General features: G+C 39.4%; 1 protein-coding gene across 1 annotated transcript in view; it reads left to right on the top strand.

Moving 5' to 3' along the window:
* The window catches only part of znf710a (zinc finger protein 710a), a 26,324-nt gene extending 19,351 nt beyond the window's left edge, over nucleotides 1–6,973 (top strand). The window contains exon 5 of the mRNA XM_062040635.1: nucleotides 5,477–6,973. Coding sequence (XP_061896619.1) covers nucleotides 5,477–5,658 — 182 coding nt within the window. The 3' untranslated portion in view covers nucleotides 5,659–6,973. The remainder of the gene's footprint in view (nucleotides 1–5,476) is intronic.
* The last annotated feature ends 6,836 nt before the right edge of the window (nucleotides 6,974–13,809 follow it).

Here is a 13,809-nt window from a genome sequence, read left to right as displayed (position 1 = left end):
TACACTGCAAAAACTGAAATCTAAGAAAGATTAAATATCTCAAATAAGGGTGATATTTGCTTATTTTCTGTCTGATAAGATAATTATTCTCACTAAGCAGATTTTATGTTAGAGTGTTTTACTAGTTTTAAGGGTTTTGGTCCTAAATGATCTCAGTAAGATATTACAGCCTGTTGCTGAGATTTTATGACCTACCGGTGTATTCTCCTCCGCTGCCCTTCACAGCCCCTAGTGGGCATACATGCATGGTACAGTTGGTGTGTGTTAATTTAAAAACTGGTTTTCCCATGCAAAATAACAGAAATATAATACACCCGCTCAAGTCAACATCATAAAACTCTTATTGGTGGTACAAAAATGTTTTAAACATCATTTGTAACCCTTTTTTAAAAGTGTCAAACATAATCAATTGTGCACTCACCCTTTGATGATGTGTGACCGACACAGCGGGAGGCAGGCAGCATTCATGCATTCTTTACTGGGACAAAAGAGAAAAAAATAAGTTCACTGCCTATTTTCTAAAATTGTATTGCACAGCGGAGTACTTACATTTAGTTCCATGCAAGTCATGGGCCCGCCACATTATTTCATATGGCCCGCGAACGCCTGAAAATAATTTGCGTCAATAAAGTATCATATATTTTGTATATAAGAAAAAATATTTACATATGATTTTTTTCCATATTGAAAGAAAGAAATATATGCACTGCGTGAAATTGCATTTCTTTTAAAACTTTAATAGCATCCAAATTTGCAACGACTACCATGTTATACTTTCCAAACTATTTTTTGTCAAAATACCAAAATATCAGCTAGGCCTATGATTTCAAAGCAAGTTATTCATTAAATTGTACACTGTAAAAATGGCAATAGATTTTACAGTAAAATGTTACAAAAAAAAACAAGAACAAAAACCCACTGTTTTTTACTGTCAAATTCTGTCGATTGAGCTGCATTTTTTAAATTCAGAATCAGAATAGTTTTATTGCCATTGTTTGAGAACGGGTTCACAAACTAGGAATTTTTCTTGGTGCAAACGTGCGACATAAAACACATATAACACATATTTGGTATAAAAAGGGCTGTGACTGAGCTATCAGATAGACTTAGAAGGGATTCAAGGAATTCAAGGAGCTGCTGTTAGGAGTTATTGTTCATTTGCCTGATGGCCGAGGGGAAAAAACTGTTCAGGTGGCGGGAGGTGTGGGTCTGGATGGAGCGTAGTCTCCTGCCTGAGGGGAGAGGGGAGAATAGTGTGTGTCCAGGGTAAGAAGAGTCAGCGGTGATCCGACCCACACGCCTCCTGGTCCTGGAGGAGAACAAGTCCTGGAGGGATGGGAGCTTGCAGCCAATCACCTTCTCCGCAGCACGTACGATGCGTTGCAGTCTATTCTTATCCTGGACTGTGGCGCCGGGGAACCACACTGTGATGGAGGAGGTCAGGATGGACTCTATGATGGCTGAGTAAAACTGCACCAGCATCTCGGTCGGCACCTTAAGTTTCCTCAGCTGCCGCAGGAAGTACATCCTCTGCTGGGCCTTCTTGATGAGGGAGCTGATGGTCAGCTCCCACTTGAGGTCCTGGGTGATGGTGGTGCCCAAGAAACGGAAGGAGTCCACAATGGGGACGGGGGTGGGAGAGTCAATCAGGGTGAGGGGGGATGGTGGGGCTGGGACTTTCCTGAAGTCCATGATCATCTCCACTGTTTTCTGGGCGTTCAGCTCCAGGTTATTGAGGCTGCACCAGGACGTCAGCCGGTCTACCTTTCTCCTGTAGGCGGACTCATCGCCATTCGAGATGAGCCCGATGAGGGTGGTGTCATCCGCAAACTTGAGCAGTTTTACGGATTGGTGACTGGAGGTGCAGCAGTTTGTATACAGGGAGAAGAGCCAGGGGGAGAGTACACAGCAATTTTACAATTGTACAATTGTAAAATGTTATGGTAAAAAAGTGGCAGCTCAGTTGCCAGACTTTAAAACATTTAAAAAGTGGTACTCTTTTTCCATTTACAATAATATGTTGTAAAAAAAATATACATATATATTTTACAGTAAAATTCTGGCATAAAATTCTTGCAAAAAAAACAGTGTTACTGTTTTTCCTTTTACACTATTACGTTGTTTTAAAAAGAAAAGTAACCCCACCACATTTTAAAGTACAATTCTGGTGACTAAGTTGCCTGGTTGTTGTTTTTTTTACAGTGTACGTAAAAAATACATATAATAATCAAATGCATAGGTAAATTAATATTTAATTCGCTGTTACAAGCGGCCCTCTGATGGCGGCCATAATTGCGATGTAGCCCCCAAGGAAAACAAATCTGACTCCCCCGATAAGTGAACGACACATAACACTTATACATCATTAATGGACTAAAAGTGTGAAAAGAAGTTAACCACTGTATATTATGACTTTAGGAAACAAAGTAGTGCACTAACCCTTTCTCTGATGATATGTAAATGACACATAGTGGGGATGCAGCACTCGTGCATCATTCATTTTAACAGTAACTACTGGTGTAAAGTGCTTAATTTTAAAGTTTTAATATGGAATGGCGTACTCCGATGATGCGTGAAGAACACAAAGCGGGAGGCAGCACTCGTGCAGCATGCATTATAACATTCTTAACTTATTTATAAATGGTTGATTTATATAGGCTAGTAAGGTAAAGTTTTGTACCTGACAAGTTTCGGCTATCTTGCTTCTGCAGCCTTCCTCAGAGGTGTCACGTGATGTTAGTGTGACGTCATCTGTGACGTGTTATATGGATTGTTCCATCCCACCTGAGGTGGTGGGATGGCGGTGTCCCCTGGTGTGCGTCGGGGGTAGGGGTAGGGTAGGAAGGCTGCAGAAGCAAGATAGCCGAAACTTGTCAGGTACAAAACTTTACCTTACTAGCCTATATAAATCAACCATTTATAAATACACATTAGTAGGCTAAATGAACCTCTTTAACATAAAACATTCTTAACTGATTTAAAATTTTAAATAGAAGTTAACCACTGTATAATCAAACTTGAAAAAAAAAAAGTATTGTGCTTATCCTTTCTATGAAGATGTGTAAAGGGTATATAGCGGGAGGCAGCACTCGTGCATCATACATTATAACATTTTAAACTGGTGTTAAAGCGTAAAAAATAAGTTAACCACTGTATTTTAAAACTTCAAAAAATAAGTAGTGCACTAACCCTTTCTCTGGTGATATGTAAATGCCCCATAGTGGGAGGCAGCAGTCGTGCATCATTCATTTTAACATTATTTACTGGTGTAAACGTGTAATAAGAAATCAGCTGCTTAATTTTAAAGTTTTAATATGCAGTGGAGTACTTACACTTTCTCTGATGATGCGTGAAGGACACATAGCGGGAGGCAGCACTCATGCAGCATGCATTATAAAATTCTTAACTTATTTAACATTTTTAATATAAGTTAACCACTGTATAATCAAACTTGAAAAAAAAATGTATTGTGCTTATCCTTTCTATGAAGACGCGTAAAGGGTATATGGCGGGAGGCAGCACTCGTGCATCATAACATTTTGAACTGGTGTTAAGCGTAAAAAATAAGTTAACCACTGTATTTTAAAACTTCAAAAAATAAGTAGTGCATTAACCCTTTCTCTGATGATACGTAAATGCCACACAGTGGGAGGCAGCACACATGCATCATTCATTTTAACATTATTTACTGGTGTAAACGTGTAATAAGAAATCAGCTGCTTAATTTTAAAGTTTTAATATGCAGTAGTGTACTTACACTTTCTCTGATGATGCGTGAAGGAAACATAGTGGGAGGCAGCACTCGTGCAGCATGCATTTTAACATTCTTAACTGATTTAACGTTTTAAATAGAAGTTAACCACTGTATAATCAAACTTGGAAAAAAAAAGGTATTGTGCTTACCCTTTCTATGAAGATGTGTGAAGGATACATAGCGGGAGGCAGCACTCGTGCATCATGCATTATAACATTTTGAACTGGTGTTAAAGCGTAAAAAATAAGTTAACCACTGTATAGTAGAACTTTAAAAAAATAAGTATTGTACTTACCCTTTCTATGAAGATGCGTGAAGGATACATAGTGGGAGGCAGCACTCGTGCATCATGCATTATAACATGTTGCACTGGTGTTAAAGCTTAAAAAATAATAAGTTAACCACTGTATAATAAAACCTCAAAAAAATAAGTATTGTACTTACACTTTCTATGAAGATGCGTGATGGATACATAGCGGGAGGCAGCACTCGTGCATCATGCATTATAAGATTTTGAACTGGTGTTAAATCGGGAAAAAGTAAGTTAACCACTGTATATTACAACTTCTAAAAATAAGTATTGTACTTACCCTTTATATGAAGATGCATTAAGGATACATAACCGGAGGCAGCACTCATGCATCGTGCATTATAACATTTTGAACTAGTGTTAAAGAGTAAAAAAAAAAGTTAACCACTGTATATTAAAACTTCAAAAAATAAGTATTGTACTTACCCTTTCTATGAAGATACATTATAGATGCATAGAGGGAGGCAGCACTCGTGCATCATGCATTATAAAAATTTGAACTGGTGTTAAAGTGTAATAAATAAGTTAACCACTGTATATTAAAACTTCAGAAAAATAAGTATTGTACTTACTCTTTCTATGATGATGCGTGACGGATACATAGCGGGAGGCAGCTCTCGTGCATCATGCATTATAACATTTTAAACTGGTGTTAAAGCGTAAAAAAATAAGTTAACCACTGTAAATTAAAACTTAAAAAAATAAGTATTGTACTTACTCTTTCTATGAAGATGCATGAAGAATCAATAGTGGGAGGCAGCATTCGTGCATCATGCATTATAACCTTTTGAACTGGTGTTAAAGCATAAAAAATAAGTTAAGAACTGTATATTAAAACTTCAAAAAATAAGTATTGTACTTACCCTTTCTACGAAGATGCGTGAAGGATACATAGGGGGAGGCAGCACTTGTGCATCATGCATTTTGAACTGGTGATAAAGCGTAAAAAATAAGTTAACCACTGTAAATTAAAACTTAAAAAAATAAGTATTGTACTTACCCTTCTATGAAGATGCATTAAGGATACATAACGGGAGGCAGCACTCGTGCATCATGCATTATAACATTTTGAACTGGTGTTAAAGCGCAATAAATAAGTTAACCACTGTATATTAAAACTTCATAAAATAAGTATTGTACTTACTCTTTCTATGATGATGCGTGACGGATACATACCGGGAGGCAGCACTCGTGCATCATGCATTATAACATTTTGAACTGGTGTAAAAGCGTGAAAAAATAAGTTAACCACTGTAAATTAAAACTTAAAAAAATAAGTATTGTACTTACCCTTTCTATGAAGATGCGTGAAGGACACATAGCGTGAGGCAGCACTCGTGCATCATGCATTATAACATTCCTAACTTGACGTGTTTCCGTAATTTCACTTCTGTCTTGTCCTCCTCTTTCAGAGCCGCCTCAGGACGCAGAAAGTCAGGAGAACTACGAGGAGGAGAGCTTTGAATTCAGCGAGCGAGAGAACCGGGCAATCAACAACAACAACAACACAAACACAGCAGATGTTGCTAAAGTGTCTCCAATGGAGTATTACAGCACCTATGGGAAGGGAACAGCGCGGTGCAGCACTGCATGAGTTAATTTTTTTTTTTTTTTTTTCAAAGAGCTTGTGTTGTTCTTCAAGCTAAACTGCACATTCAAATGCACTGGACTTAAGAAATGACTCATTTTCCAATTACACTCACTGGTTCCAATTAGTTACACCCAACATAAGGTAGGAGTGTTCAAAGTGTGGACAAATACAACTGCTGCTTCCCCTAATTAACCCCAAAATTATTGTCTGCTCAAACCAAACACAGTTTACTCCCGCTCACCTTAAAAGCAACTCATTCCGCCTTTGGCGTAACTTAAAGGGGCCGTTTGCAACCCTTACGCGGCTGCCTAGGGGGCGCTAACGTTCCAATGTGTTTTAAGTAGGGATGTCCTCATTAACATTTTTGGCCTCGGAAAAGATCCGATTTCGAGTCCCGATCCCATATTTAGATAATAGTTTATATATTTTTATAGCAAGCGAGTAACTTGAGTAAACACAATTTATAAAGCTTATCTTATTACATTTCTAGTTGAAAGTGCACAATAACAAAAGCAACAACTACTATTGGCTGTGTTTGTAAACAATAATAACCCAAACATATTTAATAATAAAAACAAGAAAAAGAAAAATATTGACCTAATCATTTAGCATTTATATGCTATACTGAGATTGGCTCCAGCGACCCCGAAAGGGACAAGTGGTAGAAAATGGATGGATGGATGCTATACTAGGTATCGATAGTATCGACATCTGGATCGACCACCCCTACTTTATGGTAAAGCTTTAGCTGTTAGCTTCTTATGTCGTATGCATGCTTAGCCATGATACTCGGAAGTAAATTAGTTGAATTTCTGCCCTGGTGGTAAGGATTAGTATTTTAGAAGCGGCTTCGCACTGTAAATAGACAACGCTTGCTCTCAAATTGGAGCCTGTGTTCTGGCAAGACATGCCCCCCTCCTGGAATTCATGCAACTCCTGCGTGTGTGTAAGAAGGAATATAGAAATGCAATGGTGTCTCCCGGAGTGTGCGTCTATTTTGAAGGAGTATTTTGCGCGAGTATAATCGTTAGCCGTGTAAACACTAGAACACAGATGAGGTAAAGATCCCCCATAAATTTTAAAAAGTAAAATTTTATCCCCCGATCCTTGGTTTGTTTTTTTTAAGCATAGGCTGCCCTGATACAGCTTTTAGCAGGCAATGACGTAAAACTTTGTGTGTTGTTAGCTACTAAAAGGCCGACCGACGTTTGCTATCACTATCTAGGAATACATGTGCAAAATCCACTGTTTTAATGGACACTAAATAAATTGATCGGATCATGACGTGCATATTCATGAATAAATTAGCTGGGCTTGAGCAGAGTTGTCTTTTTTCAGACTTGGACAAAGAAACGATGTTTGCTTATGTTGTAAACCAGTGGTCCCAAAACTATGGATACGGCCCACCGGCGTCCAAAATCCGGCCCCGCGGAAAGTCCCAAGTTAAAAAAATAAATAAAAAGAATAATAATACAAATAAAAAAGAAACAATTTATTATAATTTATTAAAATCTATCCTTTCTAATCCATTTACTACCGCTTGTTACTCTCGGGGTCTCCTAGCCGCTCAGGCAAATCATATTGTCTAAAAACGCATTTTTCCATCGATAACATGACATCGGCAAAGTTAATTAGTGAGCAATATATATATACACATATATATACATGCACACACATATATATTTATATATATATATATATATATATATATATATATATATATATATATATATATATATATATATATATATATATATACACATACACATATATACATTATATATATATATATATATATATATATATATATATATATATATATATATATATATATATATATATAAAGCCCGGCCCCCTTCCAAGTTTGGGACCCCTGTTGTAAACAAACGTGTGTCCTCAGCTAATTTGCCCTTTGTGCCTCACATGTTTTATTTTCCCAATTCTCCCATTGATGTGTTTATATGAAGCATTTTTACCTGATTGGTCCTTTAATCCTATTATTTGTGTGGACGTAAACATGACTCTTGAATGTATCGTAACAACATGACTGAAAATTATTAGTTGCTTCCCGTGAATTGAGACAGCGGTGAGTGACAGCCTGAACGCCAAACATTGTTTGGACCGACAAACAATTTCTATTTAATATAATTACTGTATTTTCCAGGCTATAGAATGCACCGGTATTTAAGCTGCATCCACCAAATCTTAGCAGCAAAAATGTTTTTTCATATTTTAGCCGCACTGTAGTATAAGCCGCAGATACGTTGTGAAATGAGATATTTACATAACTTAATTATTTCCAAACGTTGTCTGTAAAACGGCAGTAAAACGGCTGATCAAACAAAACAGAAGTTATGATCATCATACTTGCCAACCCTCCCGTTTTTAGCGGGAGAATCCCGATATTCAGCGCCTCTCCCGACAACCTCCCGACAGAGATTTTCTCCCGACAAACTGCCGGTATTCAGCCGGAGCTGGAGGCCACGCCCCAAAAAAAAAAAAAGTCTGCCGCAGCTGCGATTGGACCTGACCAGCCTCCGGGTACAAGTACTGGAGTACCAATTGCTTGCCAGGGAAGATCTTCCCCAGGAAGCAAGGATTGACCGGTTTTAGTTTAGTCTTTATTTGAAGGGACAATGTACAGAAACATTAAGCTCAAAGACAGATATGTTCTGTACCAGATTATAGCTAAAAAGCTAATTTCCATCTGCAGTCCCTGGCTACCTAAATTAAAGGGATACAAAAATCATGCAATAAAATTATGGCAATAAAATCATACACAAGTATTAAGAAAAAAGTCATAAAATGCCCTTTCATGGACACATACTTAATATACAATACAACCACACCTCATTTACATCATCACACAAAGACAATACATGCTTTTGTTCACATCTGTCATCATTTGTAAAAACAACCATGATTTTAACAGACACACCTCACAATTTACAATAAAAAATGCTCTCATGGATAAATATAATACACATTAGGTTGATGTGTCAAACATAATGCCCATCTTAGTGACCGTGTGAGCAGCTTTGATTGCTCCAAAGCCACTTTTTAACTTCAATTGTGAATGAAGAGTAATCTGCAGAGGTGGGACCAAGTCATTGCTTTGCAAGTCACAAGTAAGTCTCAAGTCTTTGCCCTCAAGTCTCGAGTCAAGTCCCGAGTCAAGACAGGCAAGTCCCGAGTCAAGTCCAAAGTCAAGACTGGAAAGTCTCAAGTCGAGTCCCAAGTCCTGCATTTTGAGTTTCGAGTCCTTTCAAGTCATTTTAACCACAGACTAATATTTTTACACAGATTGTGTATGCTTTTAAAACGCTGTATTTATTTATTAAAACAAGTGCATTTGAAATAGCAGGGAAAAAAAATAGTGCTGACATTGCAATTCATAATAGCACTATTAACAGTAATTTTAATAGTTTAAACAATTTTAAACATTTAACTCATTCCTTTACAGAATAAACACATTTGCAAAAACAAACATTAACATACTATTGGTTGTATTTTATGAAAATAATATTACCACAGAGTTGAGAAGGAGCAAAGATCTTCAATATTTGTATGTGAAAATCACAAATAAATCTTCTGGGGGAGGATGACGTCCCTACAGGGGTTTGGTTTACAAACTTTCAGCCCCACCTAAAACAAAATTCACCAGCCGCCACAGATTATGATGCATTCTCATTTTAGGCAAAATATAAGACAATACTTTCTTAACAGTATAATTGTAACCAGGAATAAGTCTTCAAGTAACAATATTCAAATACTAACATTGTTGGGTAAAACAGCATTTGGTTTTATTCTGAATGTAGTGAAACAAATTGGTGGTTTTAGCTGATATAAAGACTTTCAGGTGTTTGTATATGTTTAAGTATTTGGCAGACGCTTTTATCCAAAGCGACATACATAAAAAATACATACATAACAATCACTGTAAACATGATCATTTAAAGGAAGAATGTAATACAAAATATCAATACAAAGTGTCAAGACAGAATAAACTCTCTGCTGCTGCAGCAAGAGAGATACGGTCTATAGGTCCCTAAGATATATAGATATCTAATGTATTCATACATTGTTTATGTAGGATATACGCATGTATATATAACCTAATCATATTGTTTCTTCAATTTAAAAATAGCTTACCGTTTTTTCCCCCTTCTCTGGGATTATATTCCCAGTTTTGATCTCGGACGTCTGGTCACTTATAGCGTATAAGAATATTATATTACTGTTAAGCAAACTATGAATAATAAAACTTGCCAAAACATGTGTCCGTAATCATAGCTACACGTATGACAAAAAACCGCGTGAAAATCAGTGGTATTCAGTGAGGTAAAATGAATTAAATGCACTGACAGTTCATTGCTCCTGACAAATGAATTGCACTGAGTGGAGCGGATCACCACTCCAAGATGGCGGCCCCGCGTCTCGTCTGCGCCAGTAGGCAGTAGCGCTCGATGCTGCGTACCCTTAAAACATGTCTATGGTTATAACGTTAGCAGTGAGTTTACAGCCTCACTGATTTAACTACACAGCAAATAAAAGTCATGTTACTTAGCCAATAAACGTTATCTTACATTCAAAACTTACCCTTCTTTGTGCAACTTCAAATGTCGAACGAAGTTGGAAGTTGTTGCGTCTCCGTCTGTAATATTCGAACTGCGTGATTTGCATACGCAATTCGTTTTTTGTTGACCAAGTCGTAGTTTTTATACCCGAACGAAACCAACTTTGGCATAATTGTTTCTCTCTGCCGCATTGTTTGACAACTCTTGTTCGGTGGTTGTCCTGCAATTTGATTGGATGAGAGCTGTATGATGAAAACAACGTATAACTAATTTGATTGGCTGTTGTACTGACAGCACACACGCTGACAAGCAGCACACACGCTGATAGACAGACAGACACGTACAAAATGAAAGATACGGAGCGCTCCCAAATAACTTTTTAAGCTTTGGGTTTTGGGGAAAGTAGCAAGTCATGTCAAGTCAAAAGGCTCAAGTCCAAGTGAAGTCACAAGTCATTGATGTTAAAGTCTAAGTCGAGTTGCAAGTCTCTTTACATTTTGTCAAGTCGAGTCTAAAGTCATCAAATTCATGACTCGAGTCTGACTCGAGTCCAAGTCATGTGACTCGAGTCCACACCTCTGGTAATCTGTTAGACTTTTCAAGTTTGTTGTGAGGTGGTTCCATTCCTTTATGGCTTTATATGAAAAGGCTGATTGTGCAAAAGAGGTTTTACATCTGGGTACACTACACTGCCCCCTGGTGGAGGCTCGTGTGTTTCTAGTTGTCACAGCAGATGTAAACTGGACAAAGTTTTGGGCCATGCTAGGGAGAGATGGAAGATTCCACACTCTCGTGCATTTGATGAAAGTACTTTTGTGCGTGCCACACAGCAATGCATCATCAGAGAGGGTGTTCAAAATAGTGACAGAGAATAGAAAGAGGATGGCCAATTCAACCCTTGACAAAGCTGTCAAGTTATGTTTTGTTTGTTTGTTTTATCCCCTAACTTGAAAAAGGTTTTGATTTTTCGACCAGGGGTTACACTGGGACTTCACTCTTTGGTTGAATCCAATGATGAGACAAATCTCTGCTTATCCTTTTATTTTGGACTTGATTGTCTCTTTTTTTCATTGAATAGTTTGTAAGGTGAAAAACCTTTGGAAAAGGTTGACAAATACAAAAGCAATTAGGGACCAATATAAACAAATTACAATAAACCATTTTTTAAAGTAAAAGTGTTTCCAAAAGTACATATACATGACCTTAAACATTTAACAACCTTTTGGCAATTAAAATAAATTCAACATATCAAATCAAAACATCAAAATAATATAAGTCATCTCACCGTCAGTCACCCTGGTCTCTGTAAACAGTTAGGCACTACTGCATTTGGCAAATTCTCCTTCAGCAGTGTTTGTTGGCCTGAAGTCTGAGCTAGACTGCAGACTTAAAAAGGAGTGGATTTGATTGCTTCAGGTGAGAGCCTTCCTGATTACTGATGGTCTTCAGCTGTTGGAAAATGTGTGTAATTCCAGTTCTGTCCTCTGGGGGGAAATGGGAGCCAAACTGACATTTGGACATGAGGCCCTTCTGTTTGGGTGAAGGCTTTGGCCTTGTGTAAAGTTTGCCAAAACACCTCCCACTCGATCTTTCCATGGATACATCGGAAAGATCGCAGACTGTAGGCAAACTAAGTGCACGTGCTTGGTTTAGGTGGTTGTGCCAAGATTTTCTATTCCTGTTCCTCAGCAGGTAGTAGGACAACCAACCGTCTTACGTCTCTGTGCGGAACGGTGGCTTGGAGTTTTTCCTTCCTGCTGCTTGAAATGGGATGGCTGGTCTTTGCCTTTGGGGCTTTTGTCAGGGGGACACAGTAGCTTGGGAATACCCGGATGTGGACATCCCTCACAATGCCTTTGTTGTCGGGATTGGTGCTGACAACTCTGCCAAGCTTGAAGTGACTTCTTAGTGCGTTCTGGTCGCATAACCAGACAATGTCTCCCACAGTGACATTTCTTTCAGCGGTATGCCACTTGCTTCGGACAACGAGATGGGGACCTGCGAGTTGACTCCAAGATTTCCAGAACTTAGTTACCTCTGCTTGCATTGCCCTTAGCCTTTTGTAGGGGTAGCTGGAAAAGTCAAATGTTTTGGGGTCTCCACTTTGAGATGCTCGACCAAGCAGGAGGCTGTTTGGTGTGACATATTGTATACAGTTTTCCCGACTTTGAACTCTGGCATCAATCGGGCGCTCGTTTGCGAGGTTTGCTGCAGTGTAGAGGGCTGTCTGGAACTCTGAGAAGCTGAGCCCGGACTCCTTACCAAGACTCTGGAGTGCCCTCTTTGCAACACGTACAGCGGCCTCTGCTGCACCGTTCCTGTGCGGTGAGTCAGCTGGGTGAATTTTCCACATCCACTTTGTTGTATTCTTGGCTGCAGTGTCTTCCAGCACTGTTTGATCCAGGCCATCCAAGTACTTGTACAGTTCCTTAAGGACAGATTTTGCTCCAATGAAATTGGTGCCTGGATCAGACCAGATCTTTCTTGGATGCCCCCTGAGAGCTGTAAACCGTTGGTAAGCCATCAGAAAGCTGTCTGTTGATGGTGTGTTTACCAGTTCGGTGTGGATAGCTCTGCTGGCCATGCAACAAAAGACAACTCCCCAGACTTTGAGTGTTACTCTTTTCTTGATATCATCTCGTACTTGGTACGGTGCGAAAAGGTCTAGTGTTGTAAACTCAAAGGGTGCAGCAGGCTCTGTCCTCTCTGATGGCAAGTCACTCATCACTTGTCGGCACTTACTTGCTCTTGACTTCCTGCAGGTCATGCAGCCATCAACAACCTTCTGAGCAATTCTTCTGCCCCTTATTACCCATGCTTTCATCCCCATCCTGAGCAGTGTGCCAGCCACTCCATCATGGCTCTCGTTGTGCGCTTCCCGGGCCAACAGTGTAGACACCCAGGCATCATAGGGTAGGAGTGGGACACAGCAATCGTCATCTTTGAATGCTTGCACCCGGCCACCACAGACCAACAGTCCAGAGTCCTGGTCTTTGTAGACCACCAGCCTGTCAGTAGTTGAGTTTGGGAAGATTGCGCCCTTTTGTGCTGCAAGAAAAATGTCTCTCAGGGCATCTTTCCTTTCTTCCACAGAGATGGCGCCTCTGGAGGAGACTGCCTCCCACTTTGGGCCATGCAAGGCCTGAACTCGTTGACGGAACCTTTTTGCTGCCCTCCAGACCATTGCAACTGTTTTGACTAGTCTGGTCAGGACACTGAACCGTTTGACATCCACAAGGCTTTGAACAATTGACCCTCCTGGTGGCCGTCTCTGTTCTGTTTGGATTTGGTTTCAATTGTGTTCGGGCACTTTTCCCAGGAACTGTTTCCGAGCTTGGGCCCTTGTCAACACAGCAGCAAATGCTTTTCTCTGCAACTTGTTGATGCCTTCTTTGGCGGTGGTTGCTAGTTCCTTAGCAGATTTTTTTGGCCACTCAGTTTCTGGCAGACTCAAGAACTCGGGTCCATTTTGCCACTCTGAATGTTCATCCAGATCTTGAGGGCCTGGTGATGGTGTCTTTGGGTAGTTTGATGGCTGCTTGTCGATCAATCATGTCATGCACTTGTGCAGCATATG

Source organism: Entelurus aequoreus, linkage group LG03 (assembly GCF_033978785.1).
Source record: "Entelurus aequoreus isolate RoL-2023_Sb linkage group LG03, RoL_Eaeq_v1.1, whole genome shotgun sequence".
NCBI classification, from domain to species: Eukaryota; Metazoa; Chordata; class Actinopteri; order Syngnathiformes; family Syngnathidae; genus Entelurus; species Entelurus aequoreus.
This window is presented reverse-complemented; position numbering and strand designations above follow the sequence as displayed.